This window comes from Panthera uncia, chromosome B1, assembly GCF_023721935.1.
Source record: "Panthera uncia isolate 11264 chromosome B1, Puncia_PCG_1.0, whole genome shotgun sequence".
Classification (NCBI taxonomy): Eukaryota; Metazoa; Chordata; class Mammalia; order Carnivora; family Felidae; genus Panthera; species Panthera uncia.
Genome location: NC_064811.1, coordinates 198,984,161 through 199,003,992, shown reverse-complemented (window position 1 = coordinate 199,003,992; position 19,832 = coordinate 198,984,161). Strand labels below are relative to the sequence as shown.

Here is a 19,832-nt window from a genome sequence, read left to right as displayed (position 1 = left end):
CTATCCGTCTATCTACCTATCCATCCACCCATCTATCCATCCACCATATCTATCTGTCTATCCAGCCAGCCAGCATATGTATGTATGTATGTATGTATGTATCTATCTATCTATCTATCTAATCTATCATCTAGTCAATGTCAAGGGGTTTTAGGCCCATAACAGGAAATTTGGCTAACAGCTCCCCCATGTAAGATGGTTTCCATGAAGGTCCTTAGAATCCGGACTCTGCTGAAAAGTCTGTAGCACATGACAGGGATATCAAGTGACACCTTCCAAAATACCTGGGATACTCAAGAACTGAAATTGTGAATATTTGCCAATGCTCAGAGATGGCAAAAATCTAGCAACAGCACGAAAATAAGCCTGAGACCAAGGACACGTTCCATGTTACCGTGCGGGACTTGGTTCCTTACGTGTAAGGCCGTCACCCAGCCCCTCTCCCTGCCCTGGAGGGTGTGAGGGAAGTCACGGTGTCCAGCAGGCAGGCGGCAAGGCCACTGTTGGGGGCGTGGGGCCAGGCCGGTCAAGCACTGGGGTGGTGTCCCGGGCAGTTTGCGGTCACCCTGCACGGAGACCAGGCCCATGGACTGGCGCTGTTCCCCTCTGATGTCCCCAATTTTGACCTGTGATCCTTTTCAGGAAGAAAGAAAGGCCCCCCCTCCAATACCAAAGAAGCCCCCCAGAGGGAAATTTCCTGTCACGAGAGAAAAGTCCCTGGACCTGCCGGACAGACAGCGTCAAGAAGCCCGGAGGCGGCTCATGGCTGCCAAGCGGGCCGCCTCCTTCCGCCAGAATTCGGCCTCGGAGCGCGCAGACAGCATAGAGATCTACATCCCGGAGGCCCAGACGCGGCTCTAGGGGCACCTTTGCCCTCTTTTCTTTTTAACAAGATGCGTGTACAGTTTCTCACCCACCCGCTAATTTTAGTCTTGTTTCTCCACCGAATACACCCTGTTGTGTTCTCTGTGCCATAGACACACCGGAATGCGTTCATTTCTGCCGTGCGCCGAGCCCCGGCCAGAGCTCCTCCTCCCTCCCCCCCTCCTTCCCCCTTCCTCTTCCCTCCTCCTCCCCCCCCTCCTCCTCCCCTCCAGTGGTCTGACCCACGGCCAGCTGTGCCAGCTAGGCGTGGGGACACCTCCCTGATCCGCTCTGTTCTCAGAGGATCACAGGAAACACCTCTCGAGATGGAGCCCAGCTCACATTTTTGTTATTTATATTTTTATAAAGCGTGTGACAATTCGAGGCAAGACTAACAACTAGATACGGGTGCATCTTGCCACTCACCAGACACCCCAGTGGAAACTGCTTCAGCTCGAAGTGCAGGCAAGAAAGACCCCCACCCCGTCACCTGGGGGTGCCTCCCCCTGCCCCCCAAGTCTAGCTGGCCCCTGTCACCAGGGTCCTTGTGCAGAGTTTATGAGAAGCCATCTCTCCAGCCACCCGATTCCCTGCCGTGCGGTTCTCCAGAAACCCCCGGCGGGGGGGAGGGAGGGGTGGGTCACAAGTCTGAACACGATAGAAATCTCCGGCACAGCATCTAACAGTCCCAAAATAAGCTGAGTGTTCATTCACCCAAGGGAGTGACACATGAAAAGGGTTGGAGTCTTACAGAAGGCTGGCTGGCCTGTAGCAGGCATGTAAAGAGAAAAATAATCGCCCTTATTCTGATGAAAGAGTCATCGTATGTTTTATTCCTTCATAACTTCTACCACACACAGTCTTGTCTGTAAGTGTCCCCATTTATGTACCTGTGATTTTTTTTTTTTTATGGATGTATATATATTCTCAAACTGCTCTATCAGTTGACTTTCCAGGGTATCCTTAAAAAAAAAAAGTTTGCTTGTTTAAAATGACAGTTGTGATGTAAAAAGTTTAAGAAATATGAATGTGAGTGGTATCTCTCAGCTTAAATGGTAAAGAAGAAATGTAGCTTACATTTGTATTTTTCCAGAATTCTTTTGTCCTATGCAGTATCGCTAAAGTCAAGAATATATTTCTTGCCTGTTTTAGACATGACAAAAAAAAAAAAAAAAAAAAAAAAGGTCACATGTGGTGATTTCCAGCTGTGAACTCTGAGAAAAGTAATTAGGTTTCAGGATTCTGACTGGCACCAGAGCAAAGCAGGAAGGATTCGAATGAAAAGGCTTTCCACTTGTACAATCACGCTTAGACGCAGTGACCGTCATCCCAGCATCGCTTTCCTGTGTCCCTGTCCAGACGCATCTGCAGAGGAAGAGCCCGTCAAATCTCTCCCTCGGATCCCAAACTCAGAGTCCCCACTGTAACGCAAGGTGAAAACAGGATGGCACCTGGGGACAGGTGTTTCCTCCCCAAACACGGGCCTTCCCGCTGCCCGGAGAGGTACCGAGTACTCGGCTGGCGGAGCAGCCCTGGCTTACCTCCTCTGGCACTTTGTTTCCTCAGCTTGCCGGGCACTGTCATGCCCCCAGGTCCCCCTGCAGCCTGGTGACACCAGCAGGACATCCAGTGAGGTCATCCCCCGGGGGTGCTGCTCCGGCCTGCAGTGTTTTCTTTTCCTCATACTCTCCATCCAGCCAAGCATGGGGTTCACTGGAGCACAGTTGATACTAAAGCATGTTGGCCTTCCAAGTCTTACTTTTTTAAAGCTGAGTAGTTAAGAATTCCCTGTAAGAACAAAACCCTGTAAATTGAGCCTCATATCTGGTATATTTTACCAAACAGCCTTAAAATATATTTGGAAGCAAAAATCAGTACGAATGTATATCCTTGAAAAATGCAAAAAAAAAAAAATTCCCTGAAATATTCTTCTATAAATGAATCCTATTTCCCCAGAGTATTCAAAGCATTTTTTCTACCTAAATAAATATTTAAATCCTGAGTAGTATACAGTAACGACACTTCTTCCTATACTCACTATACTATGTTACAAACAAATGTATTTGCAAGTATTGGCATTTTAGACTTTAAAAATGATGTATTATTTAAGATGAACTGCTCTTTAGAAATAGCCACAGAAAAGCAAACTCAGTGTAGACCCCTTAGGGAGAGGAAATGTAAAATGCACATATGCGCCCAGACCTGCTGACACATGTAAATCTACTGGCCGCTGATGCATTTTACCTCATTTCCTGCAGCTTGTACAAAACGTCTAATGACAAATTCTAAGATTAGACAACTATTCTAGATCCCAGCTTCTCTGACCCTGACTTGAATGAAAGTGTTCACTGAATTTGGATTTTTTTTTTTATGTTTTGTATACTCATTTTTATCTTAAAATCCCCCAAAAGTTTGGCCTGAACCACCCCTAGGTGAGATTAACCTGTAGCTAAACGTGACAGTGGCCACCGATTCGCAGTGGGGGGTGCGTACGAACCCCTGTCCGGTCCACCGAGTCCCAAAGAAGGTCATGTGACACGCAGCCAGGGCCTGCCGCCAGCCCCCAGGCAGTGTCACCTGCCACCATGACTCAGTGCAATATTTTCACTTCTCACACAGGCGACATCCCACCGTGAAATGCAGATAAGCCATGTTTACACATTGTACATGTAACGAAAAATAAAACTGTTTATGATACTTGTGTTAGTCAATCAAACCAACTTATTTCTGGCACTTCTGGCAGATACGCACCACAGACCTGTAGTGTGGCCGTCTCACCACGTTATGGAGATAGTTTCAGTAAGAGATTTTGCGTATGCTGGAGACGCTCAGATCGGACAGCGTTCTTCCCCGAAGACACCGCGTAACTGTTGACACACGAGCTGACACAGCGTTTTGCTCACGGCAGCATCGCCACGCTGAAGGCTTTAGTTTAACTTTCAAAATCAAAACACAAGTATGATAAACAGGACCCTTAAGTTCCACGAAGCCCGAGCAGGTGAATGTCGCTTGGGAACAAGAGCACTTTGCACATAACTCCTCTCCCCCATCCTCGTTTGTCGTCGTCGCATGCACCGTCTGCGTTGTCACCGGTAACGCTTGTTGCCACCTTCCTCTCCGCAAACGTGTAGGACTGCCCTAGAACAGTGGATAAAGAATGGAACTGTTGTAGGATACCAAAAATTTACACTTTTGTTTAAAAGGAAACGTTGATGTGTTCACCTCAAGATCAATACTAAAGACTTCTAGCATTAAATAGAAAAGTGTACCGTTAGAGAAAATGATCACATCTAAGGCTCCCTGTTTAAAAAAGCAAACACAAAGACATAGCCACGAAGTCAGTGACCTCCCCAGTGGGGGGACTCCCCCCCCCCCCCCCCGGCCCCCGTGGAGAAGCCAGACTTAGAGCGGGAAGGCAACGAAGGGGGTACTCAGACGTACGGGCCGCGATCGTTGCGCTGGGGTTGTGTCTTCTAGATGTTTGCCTTTCTCAACACGGTCCCCGCACGCCAGTCAAAAGACCCCAGGCTGCGTACTTCCAGCCCTGCCAGACACCCCGCCCCAACCCCACCCAGGACGGACTTTCCGGAAAGTCATCATCTGGCAGCCGTTGGCCAAGGTTCCTGTGGTGACTGTGTGTTCACCCGTCGGAACCGCTGTCTGCTCTGGGCCAGACCTCTTGCTGGCGAGTAGGAAGGGGTGAGAGGGGTCGTGGTCTTTGCCAGAAGGCCAGTACAGCCAGACCGGACCTCGTGTGGCCCGTGGAGCCTCTCAGAGGACCACCAGCCCACACCGAGTTGGGTTTTTGCTGGGAAGGGCAGCCAGCGTGTTACCAGAACCTTCACTGGGCAGGAGGTCGGGTGCTGCTGTTTGGAGTCAGCCTGGGAGCTGGCGCGTCCCCAGGCTGCACAGAGTGGCTGGGCTGCTGTTTGTGAGAGAGGCCCCCCAACATCTCGGTGGTGTCAGCAGGAAGCGTATGAACGTGGCATGTACCACTTGAGTGTACCCACGTGGGAGGGCACCTGCGTGCGGCGTCTGACCCCCCACTGCTGAAAACCAGAACAGTCCTGCCAACAAGTCAACAAGTGTTGAGTCTGGTCCCCCCAGAAACCCGCCTCAAGCCAAATTCGACACGTTTCTCTGTACTCCTTGCTGCTTTCCCAGACGCCTCCTTTCTTCTCAAGACCACTTTTTTTTTTTTTTTTTTTTTTTACTGCAAATTTAACACACTAATCAGGTAGTTGCAGACTGTGGTCTCCAAGCCACACGCCCTTGGAACTTCCCGAGGGTTCTCTTTTGTTTTCATTTGTATCTGTTTACCCTTTGAAAGTTTGGGTTGAATACAGGATGCCAAAACTTGAAAACAGATCAGAAAACCACAAGCAGAAGAGATCGGGGATGTGGTCCGCTGCTGAGTGGGAACACATTCAACCGCTTGGCTGGAGCATTGGGCGTATTGCTTCACTCCGAACCCCTCCCGTGTCCATTATATCGGGTCCCCTGTGCTGTGCTGACGGTCGCAGTAAGGCAGGGAAGGTGACCGAGTGTTGGAGGAGAGGTGACCTTCCACACGCCCGACAACACGCCCGTCAGCACAGAGTGGCCGCACAGTGTTTTGGAAAATCACTAGCTGACCCATCGAACAACCTGGCTCCCAATCATACATCAGCCAGACTTCATTTCACGTCTGTTTCCTCCTGTCTCTTGTCTCACTCGCAGACAGATTATGAAAATCAATGTCATGTGGGCTCCAAAGTCCTCCAAGCTCCTTGCGGACCGGTGGCAAAAGCCTGAATTACCACTCAAGATGCAGCCCAGGGCCCTCTGGCCAACAGTCCTCCCCACCAGGTGTGGGACGCTGGCAAAAGTCAGGTCCGTTCATAAATATCTCAGAGAACCAGATGCCGCCCAGAATTAGGCAATGTCTTCGCCGTTACTTAAGGTCAGCGGCATCTTAGATGCATGGATGGCTATCAAGCCCAATGTTCAAGGGGTGAAGGAACACAATTTGGGAGCACATCCAGAATGGAATCAGACAGACTGACCGAAATTGCTAAAGGTTTGCGACATCTGCCCCTCTGATTCCAACTCTTTGTGATTGTTCTAGCTCAGGCTTCAGAGAAGGCAGAAGTGGTCCACGGGAACGCTCCAAGAAACACCCATCTTTTCATCCCTGCAACATTGCGACGTGTCCGTAACTTTATGAATCGCTAACCCTAACCCTCGCATTTCTATCCAGCGTGAGAAGAAATTATTTCAAGTTTCAGTGTAAACACGTGACAGATAACTTCTTTGCAGAGGAAACGTTAGTTACCTACTCCACCAGTACTTTTTAAAAAGATTTTGTACATACACCAACTAAGGTAACAGAGGCTTACCGCCCTACTTTCTTAGATTTTATGTGACTCTTCATCATGGGTGCTTATTCCGAACCTGAAAGGCTTGGGAGTCCAAGCTTTCACGTACTCAGTGGGGGAGGGGTCATGACGAAAGACGTCGGCCCGGTTTCTTGTGCCAATTTAAGTACAAATCTCTCTCTTGCCAGTAGACGGTGTGCTCTGTGCTTCGGCCAACACACGTGAAGGGAGCTCAGAGGCTGTCTGTGGTCCTTTATGGACGCCACTCACCATTCTTTGGTTTTCCCCCAACTCACGCCCACGCCCCGCCCCTGCCATCCCAGCGTTAGGACCATATCACGGTAAAAGGGCTCAGCATGTGTCTCCCTCCCTCCACCTTATAACTGGTTTGCTGAATTCAAAGGTTTCCCCCACAAGTAGTAAACAATCCTAGGCTACTTTTGAACTCAGATTTCCAATCGCTAAGCCACTTTCCTCTTGTACAGGTCCTTCCTGTCTAGAGACCAGTTCACATACCCACCTCCATGTTACGTGCCAAAATACCCAGGGGTGGCCTAAGGACTAAATTCAATGCCTCCTATAGAAGTTCAAGGAATGTCAGAACCAGGAAACTAGCTGTTTAGTTCAAGTTTTAAAAAGAAGTATATAAATATATATATATACACATATATATATATATATAAATATATATACATATGAAACCATATCAACGAGGATGAGCAGAGTGCCAAATATTCACCTCTGTGCAAAGTTACACCTCACTGGGATCCAGCTATTTTACGTACTTCTCTCTCTCATGCTTTTATGGTTCTTTTGATAAATTCTGTTTAGTAGCATGCAGAATACCCGACGGGAACGTACGGCCCGCGGTCCGTCACCGCCTCGTCTTGCTTCTTAATAACGTATCAAAATGTTGGTCATTTCTTTCAGACGCCACCAGGTTGCATTATTTGAGTTCTCTTTGTTCGTGACTTTTTTTTCCCCATGCTCAGCCGATTATAAGGAAAACGTGCCCACCGTTTTCTCCATCGACTCCCCTCTGATGAGGCCTCTCTCATTTGATCTCTGTATTGCTGATGTCCACCTCTTGTAAATAGTTCTGCAATTAAATTTTTTGAGAAAAGCAATGTTTACTTTTCATTGGAGTGAATTCTCGTGTTACTTTAAACTCAGAAAAAAATGATACAGACCAAAGAGTTTTATCACAGACAAGGGCACCCTTCCCCCATTATATATTTCATTGTTGAACTAGCCTCGATTTCTCTATCTACTAAGAAGAAATGGACACTTATTAAGGCTACAGATTTCATATGTATGCAAAAATGGCACAGATTGAAATGAGTTTAAAATTAATAAATACTACGGTATTTAGTTAATGGTTGTTTTAGACTCTCTTGAGTTGCAACGAGAGGAGACACGTTGTTAGGTCATGATGCTGAGTCTCAGACCCAGGCTTCCATGAGAGAGGCCGGGTGCTGTGTCTGCAGTGACTCAGCCCCCCACCCCGGAAGAGTGGGGGCCCCGCCTGGAATGGTGGAGGCCTGCCTGGAGGACGAGACCCTGGCCGCCACCAAGCAGCCAGTGCCAGAGATGCAGTGTGCTCTGTCTCTTGGGGTGGAGCGGGCCGTCCCCCACGCTGGTCAGGCACCAGTTCCCCTCTACCTGCGTGGTCAGACGTGCCTGGGCTTCCTTCTCGAGTCTGCCCCTCCGAGCCCCAAGGAAGCACCAGCGGAGGTCCCGGGAAAGGGCAGCTTGGCACCCCTGCCCCTGGGTTCACTGGGGACCATGCTCAGCACCGTTTCCTTCCCTCTCCCTGCTCTGGTCGCTGAGGTTGGTAGGTGAGGTGACGGCGCGGAGTCAAACCTCCCCCCCTACCCCGCAACCCCGTGCGTGTGACAATCAGTGGAGGAACCCTGTGGCAGCACGTGGAGCTGGGTGAGATGGGGCTGACTCCACACAGGGCCCTTCCCACGGAACTCACTGGGCAACCGCCACCATTTACAGCAGTTTTCTGTTCAGAGAAGCCACTTCTAAAAGAAAGGCACACACCTAATACTTCAGTTCTCGACTTGCCCTGTTTCTATAACACACTTGTCAAGAGCAAAAAGGAGGCTTCCTGTATATATATGCGTTTTAGTCCCAAAATGCTTTGGTGAAAGTTTTCACTTACCTGGCATTAGACTGGAAACTGCACTTCAATCCACACGAATCGTTTAACAGTTAAACAGTGGTTTAACGCTGTTTTCCCAGAAGTCAGCCCAATACAAAGGAAGGGAAGCGGGTGGGGTGATGGTGAGAACTCGGCTGGTCCCCTCGGCCTCCCTAGAAGCCACAACGCGCCCCCCAAACGGCCCATTGACTAGAAACAACACCACCCTCAAAACAAGAAGCGGCCATTAGAAAAGTCAGAGGCAACCATTTGGATGTTTTCGACTTGCTTTCTGTTATGTGATATTTAAAACAAGTTGCCTTTTGACAATCAGGACATTGGAAAGATTTCTGCTCTTTATTTTTGTTTATTTTTGTTTCGTGAGCTCTTAAGTTAGCATCACTTGGTATGTTCAGAGAATTGTTACTCGACTCCCAATTATGGCAAAGAGCATCGCACAGATGTTGTACCAGGAAAGAAGTGATGATTTCCGAAGACACGACTTCAAACTTCGGCATCCCGCCAAATGACGCCACCTCGAGTTCCTGGGAGCACACCATGGGACTGCTGTGGTTTCAGATGGACTCGATGGATTTTCTCTGAACAAGTAGAGTCCAGTGCCGATGAAGGTCCATTTGCACGTGATCTCATTACACCGCTATGGGCTCTGACAACATAGAGTGTGAAAAATTCAATTTTCTACAAACGATACACTTTGCAAAGCCAAGATTCAGTGACCATGCAGGCCACGCTCGAAACACGCACCTCCGTGTGTGTTTCCACGGGCAGGTCTTCCTGTCCCAGCCCCTGTGACAGACATCCCACTGGGATGCAAAACACCAGTGATCCCTCGGGACCCTGCGGCCCCCCAGCCCCTTCCTCCGGCCTCCCCGACCAGCCTTCCCCTGTCTCTCCCAACACAGACCCCTGTCCGGAAGCACTGGGGACACCACTCTGCAGCGCTGGTGGCCGGCGTCCCTCCCTCCGGCTCCCGTCAGACCAGTCACATAGTCCTCCAGGACCCCCTCTCCACATGCTCCCGTTGTGTCCCACTGGGCTGTTCCCTGTCACCTGCCGAAACGCTGTCTCTATGATCCAGATCCCCCAAGGGCGGCTCCTGGTTGAAACATCCGAAGACTCCTCTTCACATTGGTGGGACTCTCCATCATCGAATGCCTTCCCATCTCCGGGGCTCCCACTGGGACAATCACGAGCAGTTTCAAATTCTTGCAGCATTCAGTGTCACAGCTCTGCCCTGGGACCTCGCCTCCATGGACTTAACAGACTCCTGCCACGCTTTCACGTGACCCCAGCCATCTCCTTGGACTGCCACCCTCATGCTTCCCAAGTGAGCTGATCACTTTCTTCTCTGTTTTCCCAAAACGGTGCTCCACCTTGCATCTAACCCATCATCATATGCCACATAAGCAGAATGCACCTGTTCACTGGCCTGAGATCAGACTGTGAGCTTTCTGAGCACAAGAAATATATTGACATCCTCCATCTCTGGCTCCCGCTCCCAAAAAAGCATGTGACAATGACCACATGCTCACAGTATTCTTATACACACTTATCGGTGAGCATCTGGGTGAATGAAGGGACCTAAGTCTTCTGTGTCCCTATCCGCCGTTCACTGACTCACTACATATTTGTAGAACACCACTTAGGTCCTGGGCATTGTGCTGGAGATACCGCGGTTGAGAGAGTTGTGATTTCACACTTATGTTCAACTACAGTAGTGTCATTGGTCTGTGAAGGGTCATCGATGTTCTTATTTTACGTATAAGCTAACGAGCCAGCCTGTTACTGCTGCATTCATGCCGGTCAAAGGTAGAAACCCGGGATCAGAAAACCTTCATACCGTCGACTTCCCAGGGGCCCGTGAGCTGCCGTGGGGGCCGAGGCCGTGCACGCTCTGTGTTTGCAGCACGGCTGGGGATCCCTGCACTTGGGGGCCCCCCGGAACAGACAGCAGGAAGGACGCCTGCTCTTGGTCCAGGGGGGAGACCTGACCTGCTCCTCAGGGTTGCCAACAGCCAGTGTCAGCCTGAGAAATGGCTCTTACACCTGGCAAAGACAGGGGCAGAGGGGGAAGAGTCCCCAGAGGATGTCTTTCCCTGCCAGCTGCGAGATTTTGTTCTGAAACTGCAGAGACCGTAGGTGCCCACACCCAGTGAGAGATCACCCTCTCTCCACACTGCCCATCTCTGCCTCGAAGCCCCGCGCCCTGCGTGGTTCCTCACTGCACTCGCTGCCAGCGCGGGGTCTGTCCCTGCCGCTGTGACCCCAGCCACATGGAGGGAGGCACCCCAGGTGCTGGGTGCACCCCAGGTCAGCCTGCCCAGAGCTGGTGAGCCCCCATGGGGACAGACTCCAAGGTGACTTTCCTTCATTAACATTGGAATCTAATCCTAATGAATCTTCCCAGGCATCTGCTAAATCCTCCCCTGCCCTTTCCCAGTGATCTTATACTCACTAATGAGATTTGGCCGTAATTTGGTAACTTATGAAATATCCCAAAATGGTCAATTGTATTCAAATGTATTCAAAGAAAACATTGGTTTCATGACATAGTGCAAACAAACCAAAATACTAGAGGCTTTTGCCTTGATCTTCAGTGAGCAATGTCCCTGAGAAAGACTCTCCTTCTGCATTTGAAACATGACTGTTGGAAGCTTCCAGACATGAGATACAGATTGGGCTTTTGAGGCCAACAATTCCCTGGACACACCCGGTTGTAGAGTGCCAGCCTGCTCTCACCATGATAACCAGGAAGAAATTGGGGCGCCTGGGTGGCTCAATCCGTTGAGCGTCGACTTCGGCTCAGGTCATGATCTCACAGTCTGTGGGTTCGAGCCCCGTGTCGGGCTCTGGGCTGACAACTCGGAGCCTGGAGCCTGCTTCAGATTCTGTGTCTCCCCCTCTCTGTGCCCCTCCCCTGCTCATGCTCTGTCTCTCTCTCTCTCTCTCTCTCTAAAATAAACATTTTTTAAAAAGTATAAAAAAAGAGAATAAAAGAAATTGAACAGGGAGCCTTCATTTGAAGTAATGGACACGCGGCAAATGTGTTGTGCAGATTCAGGCATTAACAAGGAGCCGCAAGTGGCCGCCAGACTTGAGCGACAACTTTGTTTCCAAAGTAAAACATCTTTTGTTATAGTTTCCCGGGGACATTTTGGCTTCAGGCAAAAGAAATTGGACTCATCAGAATCCACGCGGTGGAGACCGCTGGGGCCCTGAGCTCCTGGCACAGAGGGTGGCGTTTGGGAGCTGGTTCCTCGCAGACTCGGCTCTGGCTGACGACGGTGACAACTATAAGTACCATCGTTAAACACCGATTTTTAAGTTAACAAACACACAGAGTCAATGCTGTTTGGGCACATTGATTTTTGTTCAAGGAATCGGCCAGACAACACTGTACTTGAAACCGTGAGCAGTTTGACACAAGCCGTCACAAAATGACAGTGGCCCTGGGAACACAGAGCAATTATTCTGTTCTGTAACTAGCAATCCTCCTTTGAACTCACCCACAGGGTACGACTCAGGAAGAAAATTGGCATCACAAATGGACCGGGAAGTGATGACTCTTTATTTTAATCCCTAGTTAAAGTCAACCAATAATTGCTGTCTCTGGTCAGGTATTTTTGTGTTTGCAAAATACTTGCCAACTGCCGCTGGCAGGTGGACAGACGTGTGTCACTGTACGTGGGTCCTCTGCACGGACGCTCCTCCACGGCCATGAGCCCAACAAGACATGACGAGCATCCCTGGCAGGAAGCTGTGTGTCGGGAGGTGTAGACCATGAGGATCAATCAATCAGGCACCAATGGGGAGCGTGGGGAGTTTTCCATAGTACCTCTCATGGGTTATATAATTACAGATTTAATTCTTGTTTCAACGCACAATTTCATTATTCCCAGTCCACTTTCCTGTTTCACACCTTTTAAACGTGCTACACACAAGAGAAAGAAAGGGAAGGGGGAGAGAAGCGCGGGAGGGAGGCAGAAGCCAGTTACCTGGTTACCTGCATGCACACGATGGAAACGGTAAACATCATCTGGTTCACAATGGCCCCCACCTTGGGCCTGGACTCAAGCAGGAGGTCAATGGGGCATCCTAGGTTTCATTCAGTTGCTTTGTTCTTATGACAGGGGAACAATACACCTCATAGGGAATTGTGTTGCACCTCGAAGTAAACTTGCCAAAGCTGAGTGAGGGCAAGCCCAGCTGTCCCCCGCCAGGGACTCAGGTCTCCCTCCCAACGGCCCAGCTCCCCCCCCTCAGGGACTCAGGTCTCCCCCCCAGGGGCCCAGCCCCCCCCCCCCCCCCGCGACCCCCCCCCCCCCCCCCCGGCCCCCCGGCCCCCCCCCCGGGGGCCCCCCCCCCCCCCCCCCCCCCCCGCCAAGTGACTCAGGTCTCCTCCCCAGGGGCCCAGGAACTCAGGTCTCCTCCTCCCAGGAGACTCAGGTCTCCTCCCCAGGGGCCCAGCTTCCCCCACCCCTGCCCTGAGACTCAGGTCTCCTCTCCAGGGGCCCAGCTCCCCCCACCCTGGGACTCAGGTCTCTCCCCCCAGGGGCCCAGCTTACCCCCCCAGAGACTCAGGTCTCCTCCCCAGGGGCCCAGCTCCTCCCACCCTGGGACTCAGGTCTCTCCCCCCAGGGGCTCAGCTCCCCACTCAGGGACTCAGGTCTCCTCTCCATGGACTCAGATCTCCTCACCCAGGGGCCCAGCTCCCCACCCCCCACCCAGGGCCTCAGGTTTCCCCCCCAGGGGCCCAGCTCTTCCCCTGCCCAAGGAAGTGAGCCCCAAGCATGAACACGTCCCCCTAATGGGCCAGGAAGGAAAATCCTCAGGAAGAGCCCCTCAGGGTCACTGGGCACCAGCCTGGCACACAGAAGGCGCTTGGTAAACACTGCAGGAGGGCTCTGTGACCTAGAAAATGAAATGCACAGGTTCTTTCCAGGATGGAAAACTCTCTTCCCCATAAAGACCCACGTCCTGAGATGGGCAGCAGTGATGGAGACAAGTTGAACCAATGATGCTGATACTTAAATCTGAGGCCGCCCAGGTAGAGATCCAAGCACAGAGGTGAGCCATCATGAAGACAGTAACGGGAGGGATGAGTTTCCGTCTCCCGAATTCCTCTTCTTAATCGAGCTGAGGTGGACATGTGACATTGCAGGTTGGGTATATCAGGCGGAAGGACTGGCTACGTGCCCAGTTGTGACGGGATGGCCACCGTAAGTTCGGTACTACAAATGTGTCACATGTGACGAGAAATTCTGTCTTCCCTCTTAGCGAATGTTAAGACTACCATAGACTGGGGCGCCTGGGTGGCTCAGTCGGTTAAGCGTCTGACTTCGGCTCAGGTCACGATCTCGCAGTATGTGAGTTCGAGCCCCGCGTCGGGCTCTGTGCTGACTGCTCAGAGCCTGGAGCCTGTTTCAGATTCTGTGTCTCCCTCTCTCTCTGACCCTCCCCCATTCATGCTCTGTCTCTCTCTGTCTCAAAAATAAATAAACGTTAAAAAAAAAAAATTAAAAAAAAAAAAAAAAGACTACCATAGACTATTGGTAACTATACTCAATTGACCTTGAAAGTGACACAAACCGAGCGGAACTGTCAAAAGGAGGAGTGTCTTCGGGAACAGCAGGGACTTGCCACCGGACGAGCACACCAGCCGCAGGCGAGGCCATGGGGACTTGGGGCCGTGAGCGGCAGCGAGTGTCCAGAGGGGAGAGTTCACCCAGAGTGGTAAAATCTAAACAAATGAAGACCAGCCCAGAAACCTACCCCAGCCGACAAAACCACCGCAGTCACACAAACAAAACCTCAATTCAGCTTATCTGGTGACACCAGCCCCACTAGGGTCATTCGAGAAAATTCTAGTATTACCTCAGTTTCCTGTCAAGCAGGCATTTATGGGAAAACAGCGTCTCAATCCGTGAGTTCTGTGTTTTTGAGGGCACATGCATTTTCATATCCTCCGGTTTCACTTTATTTATTTTTACATTTTATTTTATTTTTATACATAGAATTTATCATCAAGTTAGCTAACACAGAGTGTAGACAGTGTGCTCTTGGCTTCAGGAGTAGATTCCCGGGACTCATCGCTTCCATACAACACCCAGTGCTCGTACCCACAGGTGCCCTCCTCAGTGCCCATCACCCACCCACCCCCACCCCCCATCGACCCTCAGTCTGTTCTCAGTATTCAATATTCTCTTAAATGGTTAGCCGCCCCCCCTCTGTTTGAACTACTTTTTCCCCTTCCCCCATGGTCTTCTGTTGAGTTTCTCAAACGTCCATCACCGATGCGTGGTTTATATAAACAGGGAATACTATTTGGCAACGAGAAAGATGAAATCCTGCCCTTTGCCACAACGTGGATGGAACTGGAGGGTGATATAAGTCAGGCAGAGAAAGACAGATACCGTGTTTTCACTCCCATGTGTATCTTGAGGAATCCCGATTTCAGGCCCCCCCCCCCACCTCCTGAGGGCTGACTTATCTCACAGTTGCAAGTTTCTACCCTGAGACCCTGAGTTCTCAAACTAGTGTCTGTTCACTTCTGGTGGTTTGCTGGGCGACAGAATGCTGAGGTGACACTCCACGTGTCGTCTGTGGCTTCTGGTCCTTATTTTGAATGCCTAAGGATGTTTAAATCTTAAAGCTCAGATCGTTCACATTTTGCAGTGCAAGAACGTTAAAAAAAACTCCGTCCGACCGAATGCTTTTGCAGCACCGAGACAAAGCCAGCCACACCCGACCTCCCCTGGTCCCAACGTTCCGCAAGGGTGACCATGGCCACCCTACCTGTCATCATCCGAACTCCAGGGTGTCCTCTCTGCCCATGCATGACCCCCTGCTCTCCATGCCAGGTGCCTTGCTATCCTAAGCAGAGCCCCACAAGGACTTCCTGTCTGTCCGTGGGATTTGTCACAGCAACCAGAGCCGGATGGCTGGATGAGGCATGCCTATGCAGGATGGAGGGTCCTGCCCCCCCGGAATTTGGGCCTGGCCGACGCCGAGCTGCGCCCTTGCCACACTGAGTTTCCCCAGGGCCTCCCTAGCATGTGGGATCTGGAGGTTCCCTCCCCCGTCCTGAGGGGAAGGGCCCCCAGGACCCCTGCCTCCTGCGCCCTGAGTTCTCAGGAAGGTTCTGTTTCTACACTTGCTTGTTTTTGCTCCCCATCCCCCCAAAGAGAAGTAAGAAGAGAATCGGGTTGCCAAGGCGAACTGGGGGGGCGGGGCAGGGGACAGGACAAGCCCCTCATTGTGTTCCCTGAAGTTGGTATGCATCTCGTTTTCTGTGACTTATTACAAAGCTTTCCGCCTGAATCTGTAGGAATTACCAGCCAGTCCCTCCCCTCCCCCCACAGTAAATACAGGCACAGTGATTGTGAGGATGGCGTGCTCAGCCCCCCTCCTCCTCTGCTCCACCCCCAGGCTAGTGACCTGTGAGTCACTGGCCCTCCCTGCCCTCCCGCCTGGCTTCCTCCTGGAGCTGTTGCTATATTCCTGAGTAAGCGTGCACAGGGGGGGCCCTGTGGACATGTACCACGTACCGCCCAGATATGTATCAACAACCAGTACCAATGTGCATCAAAATGCATTTATGAAGTGTATTTTATATCAAATACAAATCCCAAGAATAGAAACTTCCCTAAATTTGTATAAATTCTGTCTATCCCAAGGACACGGTGTTAAATGTCTCGAAGGTGAACTCATACAACTGAAACCCAGTAATGATGCTTCTAAAACTTGCCAAATGTCTACAACTATAAAAATCCAGTGGTAAAGCTAGTCTCCCAGATAAGAAACCTACCCTCTAGCATCATCTAGTGACGAGTTAGTGGAATTAGCCATTAAGAGATGGGTTGTGGATTCTGGGGGGGGGGGGGATCCCTTCAGGTGCCCAACCCCCAAGCCAGGTACGTTGGGAGTCGTGACCCCCAGGACCTCAGAATGTGAACTTCTATGGAAATAGGGTCTTCACAGAGGCAGTCAAGGTAACCCGAGGCCATCAGTGTGGCTCCGAGTGGAGGATGCCAGCTCTCCTTGTACGAAGGGGAATCTGGAGTCAGCGCAGCGGGCAGGCACGCACGTGGGGAGCCGGCACGTGAAGGGAACCACCAGAAGCGGGGAGAGTGACCGGAGCAGACCCTTCCAGCACCTCCAGAGGGAACCGGCCCTGCCCTCACCCCCACCTCGGACGTCCAGCCTCCAGGATTCGAGAAAACACATTTCTGTTGTCCCAAGCGTCCCAGTTATGAGGGGCCAGGTCCTCCAGACCCAGGGCGCGGGAAGGCACAGGTTGTGCATCAGAGCCCAGCCCCGAGCACCGCCAGCCCGAGCCCAGCCCCGACACTCGCTAGCGGCCTGTACGCGTCATTCCTCGGCGCTCCCGTAAATATGCGTCACGCACACAGCGCCCGTGTCATTACAGAAACAGATGCACATATATGACCGGGACGCCTGTGTCTTCGTCCGAACGGGCGTCCATAGCAAAGAAAACCACAGCCGGAGGCTTAGACCACAGGCATTCCTCTCAGTTCTGGAGGCGGAAGGTGGACATCCGGGTGCCACCAGAGCCCGTGTGTGGTGAGAAGTCTCCTCCCGGGGCCACGGGGCCGTGGCACAGCAGAAGCGGGGAGAGAGCGAAGGACGCTAATCCCCTCATGAGGCCCCCGCCTCAAGGCCTGATCACCCGCCAGGGCCCCACCTCCTGGCACCGTCCCGTCACCTTGGGGGAGGATGCAGACATTCAGTCCCTGGAAACCTCCCTGGGACAACACGGGTGGAGGGGACCCCTCTCTTTTGCTCCTGGACTGGGAGCTGTCGCGGGGCGGGCGGCTAAGAAGACGCCAGGTCATTCCGTACTTCCGCCCCAGGGTCGGCCTAACTAGGTGCCTGTTAGATGGATACAGCTGGACCCAGGCACCAGTGGGACCCCCCCCCCCCAACTGCCACCATGTCAGTTCTCAGGCCTCAAGACGTCTTCACACAGAGTTTACAATCCAGTGTTTAAACTCCCCAGTGCTTACCTCACAGGGTTGAGTTCACAGTCATGAGCCTCAACTAGGAAGGACCCTTGTCCTGGGGCCCCACAGCGCGCCCCTCCTGCCCTCCCTGACCCCCCCACCCAGGCCCCCCAGCCGCCTCTCCCGCGGCACCCCACCTCCAGGGCGGCCTCCTGGGCTCCACGGATCTCCTGCTGGGTCCCTGCAAATGCCCTTGAGAATTCAACGCCGCTCACCAAAGTCCTCATTAAGAAGCTACGTGCCTGGATTTGAAACAGACGGTGACAGCCCCAGGTGGCCCGCAACGGGCCCACCTGATTAACCCGCAGACTCGTTTGCACGCAGGCTCCCCTTTCCAACAACTTTCTTTCTCCCCCTGAATTTGCAGGTAACATGTCAGCGCGGGGCACAGAGACCTGAACGTCTCACAGACCTTGTCTACTCCTTTTTTCAATTAATATTTAATTACGCACTTCAGTTAAGAACTTAACTACTTCAACATTGACCTTCTGCCTACTCTTTTAACATAAAACAAACAGAGACTGCGCATCGAATCTTCTGGAAAAATGAGAGACTTACCACTAGTCGCAAACGCTTACCGAGTGTTCATCCGGTGGCAGGCGCCGTCCCAAGGGCTTGGCTCGTGGAAAGTACTAGCTTGACGGATCCCACGGCGGGGCCAGGAGGTGAGGGGGGCCACACGCAGAAGACTCGGCCGCCAGGCAGCGCGACGGTAATTACCGGACGGTGGGAACGCCTAGTGGACCTGGCAATGCGGGCCGGAAGTATCTAGATATTTAGCAACCCGAAGTGGCCGCACCGTGGGCCGCCTGGTTGCAGCGCAGTGGCAGGAAGGTCGCCGGCCCCGTGTCCAGGAAAAGGAACCGAGGCAGACAAGTCCCGCGCCGGCCCGGCGCCTGCGCACACAGGAGCCGCGCAGTCTCCGTCACCTCCGCTCTGGCTCGTCTTCGGGAGCCCGAGGGGCACCCTGCGAGCGGGCGTTGCGAGAAGGGTTTCGCGGTCAAGTACGTTTTCCCGCCGACTGAGAGCGGTTAAGTGCACAGAAGAGGATTTTAAATGAGAAGATGAATACCCACGTTCCAGACACCGGGCTCGGCCACGACCTGCCGTCGTGACCCAGCAGCCCTCGCGCCCACGCTCGCGCCCACGCTCGCGCCCCGCCCAGGCCGCTGAGCCTTTGCGCAGGCGCCATGGACTCTCGACTCGACTCCGCCCATTTCTCCCGTGAGTGACCGTTCCTGTACCTCACCACGCCCCCTACCGCCCAGGAAGATCAGCGGAAGTCCCGGGAAGACGGGCGCTCCGCGTTGGTCACGGCAGGCCGGGGTTCACGCAGCGCGCTGGGCCGTTGTGACCTCCACGGACGCCGGACCCCTTTTCCTCACTCCCGGCTCGCTGGCTTGTCCCGCCCAGTGTCCCACGTTCCCGACTGGCCCCAGCCGCTTCTCTGTGGCTCCGGTCAACGTGTCCCGGGGACTGTCCCTCTGGGGCCTGCGTCTCTTGTAACACAGGGTGTTGATCTAGGGCCTCGGTGCCCGGGACACCTCACAGGTGACAGTGTGACCGACCGCATGACACAGGAGAGCGCCGCCAGCCTGCACCCCACGCGCCTTAATGCCGGTCGAAAACGTGGAGCAGAAGACACTCAGCCGAGAAAGTCCAGTGTCAGTGGCCCTGCTGACAGTGACGTCCCGTGTGGACCAGGTCCCTGTGGCCAGTGCCGGCGGCACAGAAGACAAACCTAAATCCCCCGAGGGTGCTCGTTCCGGACACAAAGCTTGCCCGTTTCCGCCTGGAAGAGCCCGCCCTCAGGTCTGGCATTGCTGGCGGGAAGGACTGGGCAGTGTCACAGGGCGGCCTGCGCGGTCAGGTGTCTGTCGCAGCCTCTGAGCGCCAGAGAAAGGGAGCCCTGCAGCCTTGCGGCCGTCTTTCCGGCTGACCCGCGCCGGGTCCCTTCCGACTCTGGGGCACCGGCCACCCCCGAGGCCGGCCGCCTCGACGACTCTCTGCCAGGCGGGCGGGGCCCCGCAATTCAAAGATGCCTCCGGTGCCGTCTACACCGACGGAGACTCGGTTGGCCAGCGAAGGGCTTCACGTCGGGAAACACCAGGAGGGCGCAGGGCAGGCGAGGGACGGGCCCGCGTGCCTTCCTGTCGGGGGGCTGCTGTCTCTTAGCAAAGCCCTTGGGGAGCTGACTTCAGATGTCCTTATCCACCTGAGACTGTGGGCCCCGTAAACCATCCGGCCCTCAGCTCTGAGCCCCGGACGCCACGTAGAGAAAGCAGCATCGGTCTCCCAACATCTTCTTACCCACGAGGATTTTAAACACAGACACCTCGTAAACTCACTGTTTTGTTCCTGCTGCTGTCGGCTGCGTTCTGTTTCTAGGCGACTTTTGGTCTTTGGTTTTTTATTTGT

The 19,832-nt window shown here is 52.8% G+C and overlaps 1 protein-coding gene and 1 long non-coding RNA gene across 6 annotated transcripts in view; one reads left to right on the top strand and one right to left on the bottom strand.

Annotated features, from left to right (window-relative positions):
- Window positions 1-978, top strand: part of DLGAP2 (DLG associated protein 2) — a 386,235-nt gene extending 385,257 nt beyond the window's left edge. For all 3 annotated transcript variants that reach the window (XM_049631829.1, XM_049631830.1, XM_049631828.1), the window contains one exon: window positions 643-978. In XM_049631829.1, coding sequence (XP_049487786.1) covers window positions 643-861 — 219 coding nt within the window. In that variant the 3' untranslated portion in view covers window positions 862-978. The remainder of the gene's footprint in view (window positions 1-642) is intronic.
- Window positions 1-18,549, bottom strand: part of LOC125923505 (uncharacterized) — a 41,718-nt gene extending 23,169 nt beyond the window's left edge. For 2 of the 3 annotated variants that reach the window (XR_007458068.1, XR_007458067.1), the window contains exons 1-4: window positions 17,993-18,549; window positions 6,961-7,320; window positions 3,616-4,002; window positions 2,406-2,652 (exon numbers count right to left, since the gene is read on the bottom strand). This is a non-coding gene — a long non-coding RNA (uncharacterized LOC125923505). Of the gene's footprint in view, window positions 1-2,023; window positions 2,230-2,405; window positions 2,653-3,615; window positions 4,003-6,960; window positions 7,321-17,992 lie in introns of those variants that run through there. The other variant, XR_007458066.1, reaches the window with a different exon arrangement.
- Window positions 18,550-19,832: the final 1,283 nt, after the last annotated feature.